Here is a 22,317-nt window from a genome sequence, read left to right as displayed (position 1 = left end):
GTTAGGGTTTTTCAAAATGCTGACACGCCGAGCTCAAAAGGTTCGCCATCACTGGTCTACGAAGAAGTCTTTGAAAGCAAAATATCATCTACAGTTTTTGAAAGCCCCTCAATCAGTGCTACTCTTCTCAATTCCTTATCTTTGCTGGCAAAATCAAGAGGACAGCCAAGTCCTGGGGCAACTAACCGCACCTAACTCTTTAGTTAGATGAGTGCTGGGGAGCACAACAACAGCTGGAGGACACCTAAGACAATGCAGCCCAACCCCTAACTTCAGAGACTAGAAAACTGAAGTCCAAAGAAGAAAGTGACTTGCCCAAGTCAAATAGCCACTCCAAGGCAAAAAAGAACAAACTAGAGTGCCTATTCCTGGTATTGTCATCCTCATAGTAGGCATATTTCAATAGTCCTTACACCTCGTTGCCTACTGGACCTTAATCAAGTACCTATAAACTATCTGTTTATGGACAGAGTAAAAGAATAGTGAATCAGCCTGAGTTTTTTACTGTGCGCTAGTAAATTCTAGCCTTGAATTAGTAAATATGTCCCTGAGGGTCTCTCCTATGGGTCAGTTATACAAGGAAAAGGGTTCCTGGACCCAATTCCAATGTGGAGGGCAGGGGTCCCCGCCCAATAATTTTCAGACACCATCAGAGTTCCAAGAATTCAACTCAATTCTGACACTATCTACCCAGAAATAGCATCAGATTCCACAGGTTACGGGTCCAGCCCTACAAGACTGCACCCCCTCCTCTCACACACACACTTCAGATACCAGCCGCATGCTTCTGGCCAACTGGAGGTTCCAATGAGCCCCTCCAGGTTGTCATCTATACTTCTGAGCAACTGGCTATAAATCAGAGGTTCCTACAACCCCTCCCTGGGTTAGGTTAATCTGCCAAAACAGCTCACAGAACTCACAGAAACATGTAACATACTAGGTCACTAGTTTAAGGAGACAACTCATGGAAGTTGTAACTTGGAAACAGCCACATGGAAGAGATGCATAGGGCAAGGTATGGGGGAAGGGCAGGGAGCTTCCATGCCCTCTACAGGCTCACCACTCTCCCCAAATCTCCACATGTTCATCAACCTGGAAGCTCTTCTAAGCCTGTCATCTTGGGTTGTTATGGAGGCACAGCCATTCATGATTGACCAGATCACTGGCCACTGGTGATTGATTCAATGGCCAGCACCTCTCCTCTCCCTGGAGGTAGGGGTGGGGTTATTGGGGGAACAATCAATTGAAAGTTTCAAACCTCTAATAACATGATTGTCTCCTGGCAACCAGCTGCCATCCCTAGGTGCTTCCAAAAGTCACCTCAAAACAAAAGACACCCTCATCACTCTAAACCAGCCGTGGGCAAACTACGGCCCGCGGGCCGGATCCGGCCCGTTTGAAATGAATAAAACTAAAAAAAAAAAAAGACCGTACCCTTTTATGTAATGATGTTTACTTTGAATTTATATTAGTTCACACAAACACTCCATCCATGCTTTTGTTCCGGCCCTCCGGTCCAGTTTAAGAACCCATTGTGGCCCTCGAGTCAAAAAGTTTGCCCACCCCTACTCTAAACACTCGGAGCTGTGAACCAGGAATTATAGAAGACCAAATACAGAGGTGGGCAAAAGTAGGTTAATAATAATAATAATAAATACAATGATAAATAAATAAAAAGTAAACTCACAACTGCAAATCTACTTCTGGACCCCCACCCCCCATATATATGAGAAATATATATATTTTTAGTCATTCTTATAAACTACAATAATGCACATATTATGCAGCAATACCCCATTATTTTTCCTAGAGGTGAAAATTTATTAATTTTTAAAAAGTTCTAATGCATATTTCCCCTCAACTAGCTGGTACTGGCAGTATCCTAATTTCCCTTTTGACAAGGACATAAATACCAAAAGCACAACAGTACAAATTGGCCAACGATGGCCTGTTGGCTTCATGTGCTTCCCTTGAGAAAAATGCAAATAACAGTATCGCCATCGCCTGAATGAAGTTCTACTTAAAGCAGCAGCATCTGTCCTGAAAGAATGAAATGTCACTATAACGTAGAGGTGCAGGAAGATGCTCTAGTAAGTCAGCAATGAAACCAGAATGTGCTCATGGCAACCAAGCAGGTCCATGATGGGACTGAAAACCTGGCCTCAGCTCGGATCTGCCAACGACTGGGTCAATTACATTGACTGTCTAAATAGAGTTTTCAAACAGAAATACAAGAATATCTTATCACATAGAAGATACTTTTAAAATTTTGCTGGATTAATCAAGAATGGCACAATTGTACAACTTGCCAGTTTCATGCAGTTTAACAAAGAGAGTACTAACATTCTGAAAAAAGTTTCTGTGCCTTTTCTTGATGGTCCTGCTGAATGAATGTCTCTGCCTTTGGCTAAATTGACTATGTTTGTCAAAAGGGTATTAAATCAAAACAAAAATGACAAAAAATTATGCCTAATTTAAAATAAAATGATGGCCATAATATATCCCAGGAGTGGACTAAACTAAAACTTGCAATTCTAAATTAAACTTTCTAAAAATATCTGTGTGATAGTCTATAGGAAAAACTTTTTTTGATGCCCTAAGAGGTAAAAATCTATAACATAAACTAGTAATAGTTAAGGATACTGTGTTAATTATTTGCAAAGCATTCGTCTCTGAACAGTTCCTAAGTACTGCTTTCAGAATTCTCAGACCTAAAGGAAAGACTTAACCCAATGCACATGATCATTGATGATAACCCTATGACACTAACAGTGAGGCGTTAAAAATGGCAATAACAGATAAATGTAAAATTTTGAAAGTAATATGCAACAAGAAAATCATTACCTGGCCTGGAACAATAGTATGTGTGAAAAGTTTATTCATTTCCACTAGTTTATTGGGAGTGATGTTAAATTTCAGTGCTATGGAGTTTAGGGTGTCCTGGCTTCCAGCCTAGAATAATCCAACAGACAAGATTCAATATATACAGCAAAACCGAACAAAAAAACTTCCTTTTGATAGACAATAATCTATTGGTGATAAGAATGAATAAAAATTAATAAATACATCTAGACATATTATGAAAAAGAATGAATACATTCTCAATTCGTTATTTATTTATTTATTCATTTATTTATTTATTTTTGTTAATCCTCACCCAAGGGTATTTTTTCCATTGAATTTTAGAGAGAGTGGAAGGGAGGGGGAGAGACACAGAGAGAGAAACATCGATGTGAAAGAGACACATTGGTTGGTTGCCTCCACATGTGCCCCCACTGGGGCTGGGGATTGAACCTACAGCTGAGGTGTGTGCCCTTGACCAGAATCAAACCCACAACCTTTCAGTCTGAAGGAAGAATGTTTTATATGTTACTCATTCCTGGGCTCCTTTATCTTCAATTGCACTGTTCACTAAGAGATAACTAAACTTACTTTGGCACAACTTCGGTGTATGGAGCAGAGGTCCATGAGGTACAATACCAAACTGGAAGAAGAAGAGAAGTAAAACATGCACACAGTACCACCCATCGGGGAATTGGGACTACTTACTTCCTCTGTTTTCTGACCATTTGCCTGGCTCTTCACTGTACTATAGGCTCCTGCATGGTGGCCTGTTAATGGCCATTTCCCCTCACAGTGCCTGACACGTAAAAGGTACTACTCAGACATTTGACGCATGAATACAGTCAAAAGCTGAAAGAAATCTAGGTTAGCTACCAATAATTGTTCACTGTCATTAAAAATGACCAATTAGTGTTAATCTTAAATCTATAAACTATGATAGAAGTTGTTCTTTTCTCTCTAACACAGAGAGAACAGGAATAAAGAGGGCAGTGATAAGATGTGAAACTTCACAGTAAAAAAAGCCCCGCCCAAGAAAAGGGAGTCGCTGCCTCTGGTCAGTTCAGTATCCCTTCCAGGACCATGGGACGGACCTAGTTAGTGGGAGGTCACACTGGGGGCCATCACGGAGCCGATCCCACCTACAGCACTGTGCGCAGAGCTGTCCCACCAGATGAGCCTTGCGTTAGGTGGAGATTTGATACGGCTGCAGGAGACTGTGAACGGATGCAAAGAATTAAACTCACCACTGCCCTCCATCAAAACCCCACCAACTGTCTCAGGCTAATCAAATTCATAGTTACAGGTGACACTGAAATTACTTGAAAGCATTCCTAGAAAAAGTTAGGATATAAATACATGTTTTTAAATCATTGAAAACTTAACAATATATGCTCTAACGTCTACCCTGAGCAAAATTACCTGTACTAAAAATGAAAAAAAAGTTTAAATATAGATATTTTTCCAATATTAGATATTTATGATTCAGGGTAGACGAAAGTAGTTTATAGTTGTGAGTATGTGAAACAGAGTTTATTTTTGTATTATTATTTATTAATTGTATTATTTATTTGTCTTACAACTGGAAACCTACTTTTGCCCACCCCTATACATGTAAATCCAGGGATTTTAAGAATTTGGAGTTAATACAAGACACAGTCTGAGGATGCAGACAACAGCCCAAACTGGTGGCCCTGAATTCCAGATCTTCCACGTGCCAGCTGTGTGACCTTGGGTCATTTGCTTAACCTCTCTGGGTCTCAGGTTCATCCAGCAAATAGAGATAATCATAATTTCTGCTTGACAGCACTTCATATTTTCATGAAAAAACTTGTAGAAGATACTGTGTATAGGGAGTTAAGGAAAAGAGAGACTTTAACAATCTAGAGTTAAAGATTGTTAACAGCGCCCAGCCGGGTGTGGCTCAGCGGTTGAGCATCGACCCAAGAACCAAGAGGTCACCGGTTCGATTCCCGGCAAGGGCATATGCCCGGGATGCCGGCTCGATCCCCAGTGTGGGGTGTGCAGGAGGCGGCCAATCAATGATTCTCTCTCATCATTGATGTTTCTATCTCTCTCTCCCTCTCCCTTCCTCTCTGAAATCAATAAATATATATATATATATATAAAAAAAAAAAGATTGTTAACAGGGATAAAACATACATAGAGAACCAAGTCACAGATCCTCAGAGGGATTCTGATTATCATTAAATATTTGAAACTTACCAGAATGCTTGAATATCTACAGCTCGAGAGCAATATAAGCAATCTAGTAAGAACTAGCATGGTTCTCTACATACAAAGTTATGAATGGCTTTTTATTTCCAATAAAGTACACATTAAATAACTTGCCAAGTAAAACTAATATCCATAACATAAACCAAACAGGTAGGCATTTCTGCATTACTAATTTGACCGCCTGTTGATATGAATTAATTCGGAGTTTATCTGGACTCTCGCTGCATTGTTCAGTGATGCTATGTGAAGCATCTCCTAGCAAACAACATTTATCATTGTTTTGGAGGGGCCTGTGGATGCACAGACGGCTTTAGACAATTGTTATTAATGACAAATACTCTAGCACCCCTTGAGCACTGTGCTAGGTTTTGTGGCATCAATGACATATGGTAAACACAGTGGTAACGTGAGCTATATAATCACCCCAAATCCTTCCTGGAAAGGACTAAGCCTGTAAACCATAGAAAGATGTTTAGAGATGTTCACAGAGCACTGAGCAAGAAACGCCTGTGTCAGGGCTCTTCTCGGTGACTCTGTGGAAGCTTGGAGAAGATGCACCACTCCCAAAGCACCACCAGGGAGGGGTCTGGTCCTGCTGCTTGCCTTATATCGAGCCTGGCATGCACACAAATAATCGGTGGAAACTAAATAAACATGATGGAAATACAACCAGGCAATGGCAATAGCACTTAATTTCCTCCTAGAAGTCAGCACACTCCTCAACAACGCTACTTCCATGTGAATTAAGACAGATCTATAATTCAGTGGCCCACATTATGCCAGGCCTAGGATAAACAGAAACAGCTCCTGGCTTCCAGGAGCTCATGGTGCAGGGAGAGCGATGAGTATACGCCACATAACGTGAAGGTGCAGTAATGAGCACATGCACAGCGCTATTCAGCTACTGATTCCGCAGTACGGAGGTCTGTACCCTGCAAGCAGCAGCAGTACAATGGTGGCCAAAAAGGGGTCTCGTGTCTATCCCCTAGTGTCCAGTGGATATATGAATGGCACAGGATAGACATTAAAATGATAATCACACTTGTGAACTAATAATGTTAAACTGAGATAAACTATGTAGAGGAACATGATTCTATGAGAGAATAAAATGAAGAGAGATCTGGCCTAGACTTGCTGGGTGATTACAAAAAGCAAGAATAAACATGGAGAGCAAAGGGGAAATGTCAAGAATAAGGTTCTGGCTTGTAGAAAGGTATGGATGATGGAGCCACTGCTGCTTTAAAAAAAGACCCAGCATGAAGGTCTAAGTAGATATGTTGAGAAGTCAACTGAATCTATGGTTCTAGAACTCAGAAAGCATGTCTGGGAAGGAGTCCTAAAACTGGCTGTCAATCACAGGTAATTCAAGTCACAGGTTTACATGAGATTGTCCCGGGAAAAAATATGGAGAGAAGAGAATGACTTAGAACAGGTCTTAAGAAGCTTCACTGTTTGCCCTAGCTGGTTTGGCTCAGTGGATAGAGCGCTGACCTGCAGAATGAAGGGTCCCGGGTTTGATTCCGGTCAAGGGCACATGACCAAGTTGCGGGCTCGATCCCCAGTAGGGCGTGCAGGAGGCAGCCAATCAATGATTCTCTCTCATCATTGATGTTTCTATCTCTCCCTCCCTCTCCGTTCCTCTCTGAAATAAATAAAAATATATTTGGAAAAAAATAAATCTAGTAGTATTAAACATTCATACTTCCTGTTTATACTTACAGTGTACTCCACAGTACCATGGGGCTTCTGAACCACCATCTTCTTCTCTTTTTTATCATGTGTTTTGTTTTGATTGTCATCTGAGGAATAAAATGTATGTAAATGAAGAATTTAATCTAGGGAATTGAGGATAGGGTAATGTATAGTATATTAAAACCACTTTCAAATTGACTATTTTAAAAAAATGACACCAAAATAAAATGGACTAAGGGTGCAGATAGACCATACTTCTAAAAAAAACATACCATTCATCAATGAACACTTGAATAAATGATTGTTAACTATAATAAAATGGCACAAGTAACAAGCTAATGTTTTATTGTTATTAAAGTAATCGTTTAAATGATAATGTCTAATGGTGAAGTTAGAGTAAAACTAGTACAGTCATGGTAATGTATACTGATCTATAAGTACAGCCCTTTTAGAAAGTGACTTGTCAACGTGTAACAATAGCCATAAAAATGTCCATTCTTTGACATTCCTTCCCTTACGAACTTATCCTAAGGAAAAACTCAAAAGAAGAAAAATGCTGTATGTAACAGTGTATGGTTACTGAAATATTATTACTAATAATGAAAACTTGGAAAGACCTATCTGTCCAATAATATATTAAGTTGAATCATAGATTTTGCTGTTTTTATAGATCAGAAGTGGCCAACCTATCAGCTTAATCAACCTCAATGTTATGATTAAATACGTCCAGATATTGAAAACCAGAGAGACATATAGCAATGGATAAAAATTTAAGTGGAAAAAAAAAATGAAATAAAAGTAGTGGACTCCCCTCGCCCCCCCCAAAAAGAAACAAACAAACTAAAACTTAAAAAAAAAGTAATGGAACCCTAAAGGCTGTGTATAGAAAGCAATTTACCACAAGAATGAAAACGGCTTCATGATGTCACTTCCATGGGTGCAGTAGCTCATTAATTACCAAACTGCAGCCTGAATTAGGCCCTAGTAAGGCCCACCCAGCTTTACAGAAGAAAGGTGGCAGGGTGTGCGGTGGGAGAGATACCCACAGGCGCTGCACAAGCTCCACTCCAGTCCCTTCGTTCCTACTTCTGTGGAAGACAAGTGCCTGAGAGCAATGCCAGCAAAGCTCTTAAGGCTTCTGAGCATAATATCTTCCACTCCACTAAAGGACAACAAAGAAGCTAATCTAATGTGAGGCAAGGCTAAACCATAAGTACTTAAACTGTAGTGGAGTTGAGAGCAAAAACACAACAAACATAATGGAAACAGTTTGGAAACCCCAAGCATGAAGAGGAATTCCCTGCCATTCATTGGAGGCCCACTGTTATAGCAGGGCAAGGCAACAACTGGCAGAATGTACTCCAGGTAACCACCTGTTCCTCAATGGTCTCTTTAGAAATGAAGGACTACTCTAAACTCTCCTAAAGCATACCTGTATAAACTAAGATGACTCCTTATTTTAGAAACCAAAAGCAAATACTAAAAGTGAAACACTAACCAATATAAATACAAAAATTCCTACTATCGTGGTTTATAGTCAACTTTGTTCTAGAATCTCTAGTCAAAGCAACAGATAAAGAAGTTTAAAATAGCCCTAGCTGGTTTGGCGTCAGCCTACGGAACAGAGTCCCAGGTTCGATTCCGGTTAAGGGCGTGTACCTTGGTGGCAGGCTCCTCCCCTGCCAGGGCCCTGGTCGGGGCTCCAGCAGGAGGCCACCAGTCAATGTGTTTCTCTCACATTGACATTTCTCTCTCTGTCTTTCCCTTTCTTTTCCACTCTCTCTAAAAATCAATGTAAAAATATCCTCAGGTGAGGATTTTTAAAAAATGATAATAAAAATAAGTAAATAAGTAAAGGCTATATTTTAAAAAGAAGAAGAAAAAAGAAGTTTTAAATAATGAAATGAAAATTTGATTATTAGCAGGTGAACTGTCTATCTGAAGAACCAATATCATAAAAAATACAGAAATAACATCGTTCAGTAAGATGGCTAGATATAACAATCTTCTACACTTACGACAGAAATGTATTTGAAAGAGTCCCAGGTATGGTGTTATCAAACTAGAAAATATCTAGGGTGACCACTTCGGCAGCACATCTATACTAAAGTTGAAACAATACAGAAAAGATTAGCATGGCCCCTGTGCAAGGATGACATGCACACACACAAAAAAAGAAAATATCTAAGAATAAATATAGCAAGATAATGGCAAGATACATACAAAGAAAATTTTAAAGATTTACTGAAGTATATAAATGGAAGCCTGAATAAAAGGAGGTACATATAATGTTCCTAAATAGGACATTTCATTTTTTATAAATATTCCACTTTCTCTTGAAATAATGTTTAAATTAAAAGCAATTTAAATCCAAATGATTAAAAACATTTGGAAAAGGGAAATAGGCCAAACTGGTAACCAGCTTTATCTAGAAACATAAATACATAAAAGTATCCACAATAATTTTTAAAAGAGAAATGAGGGTAGGAACACTGTGTGGACGTTAAAACACAAGATAGAGGCATAGCAATTAAAACACTGTGGTAAAACAACTAAACAGCAGAACTAAAGAAATGTCGTGTGAAGTAAAAATGCCTTAATAAACCAGTCAGAAAAGGCTGGCGTTTCCCATAAATGTCATGTAGCTTCATGTTAGAGGGGAGACTCTGGCATCAGACAGACTAAATGAGGAGTCCTGGGCTGCCCCTGGCTCACTGAGTGACGCTGGACAGGAAAGTTTCCTTTTTCAAGAACAGTTTCCCAGTGTGCAAAATGGGGATGCCAACCGGACTCCCAAAGAGATACTGTAAGGATTACATAAGGCAATTCTTTTCAAGTAGGGCACTCCGCAATGTGAGAACTAAGGGCTCAAGAAACCTTAAGGATTATTATTAAATCATGTTGGGTAAACATTGTTAAGATCTGGAGGAAAATCTAGATCACTCTCAAATCAGCACAGATGGATACAAAATTTAATAGTAAAAAATAGAGGCATTAATGTCTTTAAAGAAAATATTGGACTTGTATTTCCTTAAAGAAATACTATCTTCTTTATTGGTGAGGCACACATCTCAAATTATTGGTCTGATTCTGCAATTAAAATATTCAATGTTAGCCCAGCCGGTGTGGCTCAATGGTTGAGCATCGGCCTATGAACCAGGAGGTCACGGTTCGATTCCCAATCAGGGCACATGCCCAGGTTGCAGGCTCGATCTCCAGCAGGGGGCATGCAGGAGGCAGCAGATCAATGATTCTCTCTCATCATTGATGTTTCTATCTCTCCCTCTCCCTTTCTCTCTGAAATCAATAAAAATATATTTAAAAAATATCCAATGGTATTATTTAGCATTTTAAGGGTAACTTCTGGAATATTGGAATCATAAAATGTTACAATAAAATTTTTTTAATATTCTTTTTATTTGATTTTGAGACAATTCTGTTTGGAAGAGATTTTTTTAAAAAACAATATATATAAATATATATAGTTTTAATCCTCACTCAAGGAGTGAGGATCTTTTTTCCACTGATTTTTATTTTTATTATTTTAATATATTTTTATTGATTTCAGAGAGGAAGGGAGAGGGAGAGATAGAAACATCAGTGATAAGAGAGAATCATTGATCTGTTGCCTCCTGCTCACCCCTACTGGGGATCCAGTCCACAACCCAGGCATGTGTCTTGATCAGGAATCACACCATGACCTCCTGGTTCATAGGCTGATGCTCAACCACTGAATTACACCAGCCAGCTCCACTGATTTTTAGAGAGAGTGGAAGGGCGGGAGGAGGGGAAGAGAAAGGAGAGCGCGAAATATTGATGTGAGAGAGACCCATCAATTGGTTTCCTCCTGCACATGCCCAAAATGGGGCTGGGGATTGAACCTGCAACCCAGGTACGTGTCCTTGGCCGGGAATTGAACCCATGACCTCCCAGTGCACAGGCCAATGCTCTAACCACTGAGCAACACCCAGCCAGGGCACAATAAAATTTTTTTAAGTGTGTCATGAGGAGCTTTCCTCCCCTGAGTGTGGAGAGGGCGGGGATGTGGAGAAGAATTAATGCTGTACTCTATATGAACTCCATGTTTTATCATCTGTTGACACAAAAGGAATGCAGCAAACTGTCCTTCCTTCAAGCATATCACAGGCGACATAGTGACTAAAATGAGTCACACTGAAGTAATATCTATATTTGAGAAGGGCAAGGAGTTGTCTCTCATTGGTTGCTTTACCTCAGAGCTTAACAATGCCCTCAGCTCTGAGCAAGCCCTCCAGCATTTGTGAAATAAATGAATTCTTCTCACTCTGTATTTGAGGAAACCGATTATCTTAGCTGTTCTGTAAGCCTCTGACTTATCCTATATAATAAAAGCCTAATATGCTAAGTGTCCGACAGTTTGACCAGTCACTATGATGCGCACTGACCACCAGGGGGCAAATGCTTTGACCGCTAGGTTAGCTTGCTGCTGGGGTCTGGCCGATAAGGACTGGGCGAGACGGGCTGGACACACCCTGGAGCCCTCCCGCAGTCCCTCCCTGGCCCCGATTATGCACTGGTGGGGTCCCTCGGCCTGGCCTGTGCCCTCTTGCAATCCAGGACCCTTTGGGGGATGTCGAAGAGCCGGTTTTGGCCCATCCCCACTGGCCTGGCCAAGGGACCCCACTGGTGCATGAATCCATGCACCGGGCCTCTAGTTTTAGTATAAAACCAGTGAGAGCTTTAAATGTAACAACATCTATGACCAGGTCAAATAGTTAAGCCTAGAGATAAATGTCAACCTTATCATCATTTAAATCATAGCTCAGGGAAAATGAAATACCATGCATAGTCATCTTTTTTTCCCTAAGAAACAACAATGTTCCTGGGGCAGACACTAACATTTTATCTAATGTTTGCCTTCTTTTTCTCTCCCAGTTGACTCCGGGAAAGCATGATGTACAAAGTTCCCCTGGGGCTGTGGTGCCAGAGTGGGGCTTGCTGACCAACAGTGACACCTTCCTGAGTCACTGGGCTTCTAGGTTTTTCATTTGTAAAATAGGCGACTACTTCCCCACTGTGCATCACGGTGAGTAGTCAATTAAATAATGAAACAGTGCAACGAGCCCACAGGAGACGCTCATATAAAATAGGATCTTTCTCTTCTTCCTCGGGCCTGACATTGCTTCTCCCTTTTCCTGCTCTCTCTCCCAGTCTCACAGTTCATTCAAAATGCCTTCTTTGCTCCTTCGCAGGTAAGACTTCTTTTTTTTTTTTTTTTTTACCACTTATCCATGACCAGTAAACATTTGCCACAGTTTATCAAAGTGCTGAATGTCCCCCTTAATGCAGTCTAACTGTGATGTGAACTCTTTTGATTTGTAAACTCATGTATGAGCTTCAGCTCATGAAAGCATTCTTCTTATATTATGTTTGACTGCTGCTTCCATTCCCATTGTTTTGACCTGTTCACCAAGAACACCTCTGATTGTAGACTCTTCATTCAAGCCCCCATATCTGTCATCTTCTTCCTTATCAATTGCATTCCTTCTGCAACATTCCTGTACATTCTGAGGGGACTCACCAGATTTGTCCTAGTTACCACCTAGGTTTTCATAGAATGACTTCACTTAAACATCACTCTGACTTCCTAGATGGCCCCAAGAAGCATAAGCCTAATTATTTCTATCCTATTAATTTCAATTTATTTTATACCCAAGTCCCTCAAGTCTTTAGATTCTATTTGATTAAAATATATATTAATGCCTGGCCAGTGTGGCTCATAGGGTGTCGATCTATGAACCAGGAGGTCATAGTTCTATTCCCAGTCAGGGCACATGCCCAGGTTGCAGGCTCAATCCCCAATGGGGGACGTGCAGGAGGCAGCTGATCAATGATTCTCTCTCATCACTGATGTTTCTATCTCTCTTTCTCCCTTTCTCTCTGAAATCAATGAGAATATATATCTATATCTATATCTATATCTATATCTATATCTATATCTATATCTATCTACTAGAGGCCTGGTGCATGACATTCGTACACTGGGGGTAGGGGGGTGTCCTTCAGCCCAACCTGCGCCCTCTTGCAGTACGGGACCCCTTGGGGGGTGTCTGAACTGCCGAAGCCGGCAGTCGGACACCCCCCTAAGGGGTCCTTAGCGCTGCCGCGGAGGCAGGAGAGGCTCCCGCCACCACCGCTGTGCTCACCAGCTGTGAGCCCGGCTTCTGGCTGAGCGGCACTCCCCCTGTGGGAGTGCACTGACCAACCGGGGGCAGCTCCTGCATTGAGCATCTGTCCCCCCCTATCGGTGCACGTCATAACGACCAGTCGTTCCACTGTTAGGTCGATTTGCATATTAGCCTTTTATTATATAGGATATGTCTATATATCTATACATCTATATATATACATATATATGTATATATCCTATATAATAAAAGCCCAGTGGCCAAACGGCAGAATGACCAGAATGACCGGTTGACCAATCGCTATGATGCACACTGACCACCAGGGGGCAGACACTCAACACAAGAGCTGCCCCCTGGTGGTCAGTGTGCTCCCAAAGCGAGAGCACTGCTTGGTTGACCGGGATGAGCGGCTGCAGTGGGAGCAGCCGCTCAGAGGGCGGGGTCCGCAGCCGCTCAGCTGACCGTGATGAGCAGCAGGCCTATCCCCACAGGTCACGCACCCCCCACCAGTGCACCAATCCCATGCACCGGGCCTCTAGTATATATATATACTAGTAAAGTGGATTCTTGATAATCTCTTTCCATGAGTCCATTTTAATCCTGTATTCTGTGATTAAAGGTCTAAAGTACCAGAATGACCATTATTTTTTAATAGAACAGTGCTATTATATGTCTGTGGCTTTGTTATAGGACAGTGAAAAGCTAGGAAAATTTCAGAGCAAGTGGAATAGGCAAACTGAGACAAGAAGATCAAACAAGGCCAAACAGTGTGGGCAGAAGATCAAACAAGGCCAAACAGTGTGAGCAATTTGCAGCCAGCTGGTAAACTGCAAGCCCTTTATCTTCCCCAACCAAGGACACTTGAGAGCAAATGGCTAATACCCCTCTCCTAACTAATAAAAAAATATGCAGGAAGGAGGGGAAAGGAAAAGGGAAGAGAGAAGGATTCTCAATGCAACCAAAGAATACACAGCATAAATCACCCTGGAGCTGCTAAAGACAACAGAAAGGGGGGAGAGGGGGGGAAAAAAGGGACAGTTTTATTTTCTTTTACTCCCTAAACAGAAAGCCAGCAATCTCAAGGCTTGGCAAGATAAAATTGCCAGGTGCTTCTCATGAATTCTAGGAAGGCCACAAACAAAGTAAAAGGGACCTTGAGAATTAATCTGTACCAAAATATTCAGCAGAGGAATTCTGAAACCAATAGACAGAAGGGTATATAACTCCTCAAACCCCCACCACACTCACTTCCTTGGCACTAACCGGGAAAACCCATATGCACTCTGGCTGGATGGAAGAGATTCGCTTACCTTGCTGCTTTAATAAATGTGCTTGCTTTAACTGCTTTAATAAATTAGCTTTATCACAACGCAATTAGGGTTATTCATTTAAATTCATTTCTATGAAAAACAAGAACCAGGGAGGGGACAGCCCTCTCTCTCCAACTTAGGGGACTGGCCTATAACACCTTTTCTGGGGGCTCTGGGTTGCCTGCAACAGCTTGACCTGCTTATATGTTTGGGAATTAATTTATCAAGATAACAAAGCTTTGGCTTTCTGAACTTGCTACGTGAAACAAAGAAAATGATAGGAAGTTGCAATTTTGTGATTTATAATAAATCCATATTTGGTCTTCATCCACAATTTCTGACTCACAGCTCCCAAAACCTTTGGAATTTCCTAAGTGTTGAAAGTAAAGCTGCCTTTTGTCATGTTAATGATGTGACCTTTAGAAAGTACCTAGAGATGGTAGCCAATGGAACCAATCCCTGTGTAGAGGGTTGAACTTCCAAGTCCCAACTCCTGATTTCCAGGGAGGGGAAAGGAGTTAGAGGTTGAATCAATCCCCAATGGCCAATGATTTAGTCAATCATGACCCTCCATAAACACCAAGAGGTTGGGGTTCAGAGAGCTTCCAGGCTGGGGAGCACCTGGAGATGGGAGAGTGACAGCTTGGAGAGGGCATGGAAGCTCTGTGTACCTTGCCCTATGCATCACTTCCACCTGGCTGTTCTTTTTTTTTTTTTTTTTAATAAACCAGTGACCTAGTAACATGTTTCTCTGAGTTCTATGAACTATTTCAGCAAATTAACTGAACTCAAGGAGGTGGGGTGGGAACCTCTGATTTATAGCTAGTTGGTCACAAATTTTTAGAATTGGCACCATCTATAATAAAGTGTAATATGCTAATCAGACCAGACATCCTTCCGGACAAAGCTGGGGCTGTGAGGGAAACCTGGGTCCCGGGTGCCAGAGGGAAGCTGGTGCCGGCAGCCGGGGGAAAGAAGGCCTACTCTTGCACAAATTTCGTGCATCAGGTCTCTAGTTTTGTTATAAAAGGCAATTCTAGTGACACCATCTTTCCGTAACATTTTATCAGTATTTTAACTGTTCTATTCTTCAAAGTGTCAGGAAGTAGCAATGATTTGTTTTCCAAGGCTTACATGAGGCACAGATAAACCTAATTTAAAAAGTAAAAATATTATTGTTAGACTGCCCCAGAGCAAGGATGATGGATGAGTCAGGTACAGAAGCTCACCAGGGCAGAAAGCCCCGGTTGCCTAGCAAGGGTCAAAACTGGGAAAACAAGAACTTGACCCCCAGGGTAACCTCTCCTCCCCTAGCATATCCCTGGTCATGCAGTTTGAACCCTGGATCTTTCGTATCCCTGGTCAGGCGGTTTAGACCTCCTGACCTTTTCTTCCCTAAAGATAACATCTAGGCTTCAGTTGTATTTCAGCGCCAGAAAAGCACAAAACCAGACAAGTGACGCTGTGGCTGTCTCAGGACCAGCTGCATTGACTAATGACCCCCTGTCCTGGCACCAACCAATCAGTGAGACCAGGACCCTGAAAGAGCACAGCTGGGAAGCTGATGAATATTCTATTAAGTCCCTCCCCTGACACCTCCCCTAAGATTTCCACCTGCAAGAAAGAGATAAATATGCTCCGGACAAAGGACCCAGTGAGTGCTCTCCCTCCTAGGAGCACGCCCTTGCCATTCCCAATGGGCACTTATCCCCCAACCTCTAAGGGACCCCATGAGACTTGCAACCAGGGGAGCGATGGGCAGCAGCAGCTCATCCTGGGCTAACCTGTCCCCTTTTCTCTGTGTAGCCCTTCCCTTTGGATATCCCATTCCCCACCCCCTTCCCTTAAATAAATTCAATTTTTCTTTATCCACAGTCTGAGATGGCTATTTAGTCTGCCTGAGTGCACCACCCATGTGAACCTTTCAATTATTTGGTCAAAGTATGCTTCCATTTATTATCTTCTTTTCCTCCTTCCTGAGTTTTCTAGTTTGAAAATTCTTGACTGTCCTCTTACTCTCTCACACACTATATTAATAACCAAATACTGCTGCTTCTAAGAGCAAAATCTCTCTTCAGGGTGCCTATCTTGTCTGACCCAGTCTCCCACTGCCTGGTCAGCTCACTTCCACCATTACCCTGAGATGTGTCATCTCAAAACAAAGAGTTGATGGAGTTCCCCCAAGAAATAAAGTCCAAATCCTTAATGTGGCAGATAAGACCCTCCCATTTTAGTGACTTCTCCTCAGACTAGAGCCACTGAAAGCAGTGACCTGGAACTGGGATCACCATTCACTTGCAGCCTCACGCTCCACCTAGTGGCACAGAACCACATCCTGGGATAGGGATCTAGGGAACATGCAGGTCAGGCCTGTGAGAGCAAACAAACCTGCCAAGATGGGTTTGTCAGCTAGTCAGATATGAACAGAACAGGAAGCCTGGAATTCAAAGGCCCACCTAGTAGTTTCCTCTAAGCACTGGATTCTCCTATGGAAATGCCCAGCTCCAAGCACTGTTACCACGGCCATTCCCGAGAACAGATGAAAACTACGATGGCATCTCTACTTATTGCTGCCAAATAAAATCACAGAATAATTCTGACCCAACTATCGTATTGAATATATTGTCCGGATCTATATCCCTCCAGAATTTTCATCGAAACTCAAACAAATCAAAAAGAGTATTCATTCATCTACAGATTAATTCACCCACTCACTCATGCACATTTAAAGATCACCTATGATGCCTTAGTGGTTCTCAACCTTCCTAATGCCGTGACCCTTTAATACAGTTCCTCAGGTTGTGGTGACCCCCAGTTTCATTGTTACAAATTGAACATAATTAAAGCATAGGGATTAATCACAAAAACAATATGTAATTATATATGTGTTTTCCGATGGTCTTACGCAACTCCTGTGAAAGGGTCGTTCGACCTCCAAAGGGGTCGCGATCCACAGGTTGAGAACCACTGCCTTAGATACTGCACAAAGCAAAAAGTACAGGGTCCGAGTCATGGCTGCCCCTAAATAGGGAAGCAGATAAATAAATCCACAGAAGGGAAGTCTGACCTGAACAGGAGCAGGGAGGACTTCCCGGAAGAAATGATGACTGAGCTGATTTTGTGAAGTCAAGTGGAGTTAGTTGGGGAGGGTGAAGGATACTGTTGCAGACTCATAGAGTTACACATGCAACAGAAGGCACTGCATTGAAAAGCTATCTGATGCAGCATCCACAGTTAGACTAGTATCATCACTAAAAAGAAACCTCAATGGGTAGGACTATCAGCCTCCTTCAGGGAAACCCTACAGAGCTAGATGTCTCTCCACTTTACCTCTTAAGCAACAGCATTTAAAGGATGGAAAAGGATCACACAGGGTGAGCAAAAGTAGGTTAACAGTTGTAAGTACACAGTTGTAAGTACTCAAAACACAGTTTGTTCTTGTACTGTTATTTATTAGTTGTTGCATTATTTTCCATATGAACAACTATAAACCTACTTTTGTCCACCCCTGTATTTTAAACTGCACAATTATAAACACTACAAATGTCCAATGTGTAAATCATATGTAAATGAAGATGTAAAATGAAATTTTCCTTAATCCTCTTCCTCTTTTTGGAAATAAGGGATAATATTCAACACTTTAAATTTTAAGAGGACGTTTACTGATCACACAGAAGTGTCTTTCAGTAGGTTGGCAGTTATAGTTTTCTATAAAGTCCTGAAAGGCTTGAGATTAAAAGCATCCTCTAAGCTGTGTAATACATGATATAATCTCACATTAGCCGACTGGAATGCTGGAAACCACACGCTTTCTGCTATAGACACTCATCTGCCTCTGTTGGAGCGATGACAGCACAGCCTCACTGACTACCAACCCAATGGCGGCCCATTGTATCTTTGATGAGCACCATTAGAAAGTTGTATTACGCATGGAGACAAGATCTGTCTCCTGGTCACGTTGGCATTAACCAGGGGTCCTCAAACTTTTTAAACAGGGGGCCAGTTCACTGTCCCTCAGACTGTTGGAGGGCCGGGCTATAGATTAAAAAAAAACTATGAACAAATTCCTATGCACACTGCACATACCTTATTTTGAAGTAAAAAAACAAAACGGGAACAAATACAATATTTGTATTTGCATGTGGCCCGCGGGCCGTAGTTTGAGGACCCCTGGCATTAACCATGACCCCACTATGAGGCCCTTTGGAATAAGTCTCTGCTCTAAGACCATGTTTCCCGTACTGTACTGCAACAGGCTCTCACAGACCCCCGTCTTCTCTCCATCTAGCAACCTTGAGTACTGCCATTTGTAGGCCACACAGGTTTGGACTCAGGGTTCTCTTTCTTTGCATTCTCTTTTAAACATACTCCAGGCCTGCAAGTAACAGGAGCAGTAGGTGTGAGATGGATCCAAGTAAAGCAGGATTACCACTTTCATCATGCTGGATATGCCACTTTTCCTAATGCAGTTTCAGATGCAACGGCTATTCCAAGAAACTGTTGAACACTGTGATTCCCCTTAACTAAAACTCCCAATTTTTTTCTTTAAACTGACAGATGCTAGGCCATGTCTCCATTTATTTTTCTGTTGCTTAGCTGATGCCAAAGGTGCACCCATTTCTACCAACACTTTTATGGCTATTTTTCATATTCTGTGATTATTATGAAAAATATTTCTCATACAGAGGAAGTGACCATTCATTTGACAAATATTTATCAGCACACACTATCTGCTAGGCACTGAGCTAGATGATGGGAACACAAAGTTGAAGGAGACACAGAAACGTTATTTCATTTTCATCCCTTTACAAAAGGTTACGTATAGAAAGCAAGGGCCATTAGCACATAGTAGCTGTTCAATAAACTGTTACTATTATTATAATCACTTACAAATTAGTCTTGAAAATTACTACATATTTTTAAAATGAAAATTCTGCAATATTGCCACCAATACTCACCAGTACTATAATACCTCTTTAGTTCTGTACGTCTGAGCTCTTTCAACTGATTATTTTTTCTCTTTTTTTTCTCATCAGTGATATATCCCTCTTCCACAGCAATGTTGCACTTGTCTTGCTCTAAAATGGCTGTATTAACATCTTCTTTCCCAGTATGAGTTCTTGTAGCCAACGTTGAGGCTGTCTCTGCATTTTGTTTGGCTTGTTTTTTCTTTTTCAATCTAGGAAAAAATAAGTGGAAAAACATTGGAGAATGATTTGTTAGGAGGAATTATATTAATTTCATGCTGTTGGGATTTGAGAAACTAATAGATATAGAAAACATTTATGTAATTGTTAACTTCATATTCCGGTTATATTTTTCCATTCCTAAACAATTAAAAATTCTTACAGAGAGACTCGTGGCCTTTTCTCAATTTTATATCCTTAATACTAATGTCTCAGAAAATTAATGGAAAGTGCTCTAGACCTGAGAAAAAACTAGATTATTCTATAGGCTATGGTGAGCATTTTTTGTCAAGACATACAATTACCCAAATATATTGCCACATTTGCAGTGTTACATTTCTAAAGTGTTTCTGGTTTTCAATGGGCTGATAGGCAAGCACATCTATAAAAAAATAAAAAAAAACACCTTTATAATCGGCTCACATGCTGAGTATAAAGATTTGGCAGGGTCAAGCAGGTTTAGGGCTAATAATTCTTTTCCTTGATACCTATGATAGTGTAATGAAGAAAGAGCTGTATTTCCTGAGATAGAAAATGCATACTGACAATATGGAGTTATCATTATGATTACTAATAGCTGATACATTAGTTAGCATATTTGATGTTTTCAATTCCACGCTCCTGAGTCACAGATGTATGACTCAGGCACAGTCAGCTGTCTCTTACACATGTCTATTTCCTGTGCTCTCTTGAGCATCCGTCCCATTTGATGTTGGACATGGATAAGGAAATGTTTGGGGAGAAAAACAACTGTAGGATAAAACAGGAACTAAGGTTTGATTTCATGCTGCTTTGCTCTGTGATATTGGACAAATCCATTTAACAGTCTGGAGAGGCCCCCCGATGAGAACTAAGCATGGTAAGGTATATAACAAATTCAGCTTTTGAGATAAAGGTCTCATATTCTAACAAAATATTTCAACTAGGCTGTTATTCATGGAACACTGAGCAGCTAAGTCCTTACACTTTCACTGGCTAATAAATGAAATTATAACCTAGAAGAAAGGAAAGCTGGGGGGAAAATCATGGATGAATATATTTCCCACCTCTAATTTAGCTATCTTTTTATGTTTACTTCTTTTAAAAAAACAAAACCATAAATCAAACAAAATTGGAGACTCGTAAAAAGGAACTATATTCAGTGAACACATTTTATTTTCTATCCTCGGATTTTAAACTGTTCTTTCTCTGGTAAAACAGTAGATGGGTCTTTGCAAAATCGAGTCATATATCACTCCTAATAAAACAATTTCTCTCTCATCAAGATTTCTGTATGAGTTGAAGACACTTAGATATACAGATCAAAGATCAGCTCTTTGCTTAGGAGCTAAGCAGAACTAATTTCTGTATCTAAAAGGATGTACTAATCTTGTTCTGATACACTGGCTTACCAAAACAAGCTGACTAGTCACTAATATTGTAATTACTATGTATGGTGCCAGGTGGGTACTGGAAATATTGGGGGGAACACTTTGTAAAGTATATGATTATCTAACCACTATGCTTTACACCTGAAGCTAACACAAAATAATATTGAATGTAACTGTATTTGAAAATAAAAATTTTTTTAAATGCTCGAGATGAACCTTACTGCCCACTTCCAAAAATTATTCCTTCTAGGAGAGGAAAGAGACATCAAAAATTAGTTCCATGTGGCCTGAGATATGTTGCTTTTTAATCTTCTGAATTTTTCCACTTTACGTTGATTTAAATGTCCTCATTTCACTGTCCTCACTCATATCTAGGGCATATATTTTGATGATCAGCAGCACTGTTTCAGGACATTTCATTAGGGATTGGTTTTTACACTTGAAAATAAGAAAATGAAACACATTGTTTTATTAATTTTCTCCCTTTTCCACACAGACGGTTATTGCCAATGCATATAGCCAAATATCATTATTCAGGGGGAAAAAAATGCTAGAGAACAGCAATACCAAAGTTATTTAACAGAAAATAGAGTATAATTTAATACTTAAAAAAATAATTCTTTATTGTTGAAAGTATTATATATGTCCTCTTTTTTCCCCAGTGACCCCCTCCAGCCCACCCCCACCCCAGGCTATGCGTTAATACTTCACTAATTTTACAATCAGCTATATCTTTTTGGACTAGAGAGTACTTGATGGGGCAGGGAGGGAACAGAGTGGGCACTAGTAATTTCACAGCTATTCTAAATCATGTCTGTTCTTTCTAAGATTATACGTTGACCTGGTCACTGGGCCCAGATGCTGAGCCCTCTGGGAGTTTACCTCCGGAATGCTGTCCTTTTTCCAATTCCAGGAACAGGATGGCTGTTGTGACATCGTCCTTGAAGATCCTGGGAAAGATACACTGAGCACATACCCTCTTTCCCTCCCTGCTGCATTCCTCAGCTGCACGTAGCCTCCTTTCCCCCTACTCCTTATATTCGGGCGACTGGCAGGAGATGTTAGAGCAGTTTTTCAAGGTATCATACCTGCTGCTCTCTCCGATGGCCGGCAAACTGAATAAATGAACATAAAAGACTCAACCCTGCCTCTGCTTATCGGCCCAGTAGGGACAGCTAGCCCCTGGACTCCCTTTAGTGTCCAGTTTCAAAATCCGCTGGGACTGCGAGCAGGACGTTTTCTTGGGTAAGTACCAGAGGCCCCACTGGCTGCCGGCCCAGGGGTTCGTGGGCTAAAACCAAGGCTTTTCCTTTACTCTCGGTGCTGCCAGGAATTTTCCACCTTCAGCTCAACCCCCTGTGTTTTCAGGGGAGGCGTCTGTTGCCTCCCAGCTGGATTGCGCCTGATCAGCTCCTGGTTGCAAGCGGCTTCCATGGTCCTTGCCTGGTCTCTGCACCCGACGGGCTCCGGGTGGTCATAGAGACATGGCTGTTGGTTTCTTCTTGAGCCTGAA

The 22,317-nt window shown here is 41.1% G+C and overlaps 1 protein-coding gene and 1 non-coding gene across 7 annotated transcripts in view; one reads left to right on the top strand and one right to left on the bottom strand.

The window, feature by feature from the left end:
* NCOA7 (nuclear receptor coactivator 7) overlaps nucleotides 1–22,317 on the bottom strand; it is a 114,686-nt gene that overhangs the window by 36,922 nt on the left and 55,447 nt on the right. For 3 of the 6 annotated variants that reach the window (XM_023754195.1, XM_023754197.1, XM_023754196.1), the window contains exons 1-4: nucleotides 21,687–21,754; nucleotides 19,207–19,427; nucleotides 6,799–6,878; nucleotides 2,845–2,952 (exon numbers count right to left, since the gene is read on the bottom strand). In XM_023754195.1, coding sequence (XP_023609963.1) covers nucleotides 2,845–2,952; nucleotides 6,799–6,837 — 147 coding nt within the window. In that variant the 5' untranslated portion in view covers nucleotides 6,838–6,878; nucleotides 19,207–19,427; nucleotides 21,687–21,754. Of the gene's footprint in view, nucleotides 1–2,844; nucleotides 2,953–6,798; nucleotides 6,879–19,206; nucleotides 19,428–21,686; nucleotides 21,755–22,317 lie in introns of those variants that run through there. The other 3 variants (XM_014456255.2, XM_023754198.1, XM_023754199.1) reach the window with 1 other exon arrangement.
* Nucleotides 8,850–8,959, top strand: LOC111826157. Its single transcript, XR_002829409.1, has one exon. It is a non-coding gene; the product is annotated as a U6 spliceosomal RNA (small nuclear RNA).

This window comes from Myotis lucifugus, unplaced genomic scaffold, assembly GCF_000147115.1.
Source record: "Myotis lucifugus unplaced genomic scaffold, Myoluc2.0 scaffold_57, whole genome shotgun sequence".
Lineage (NCBI taxonomy): Eukaryota > Metazoa > Chordata > Mammalia > Chiroptera > Vespertilionidae > Myotis > Myotis lucifugus.
This window is presented reverse-complemented; position numbering and strand designations above follow the sequence as displayed.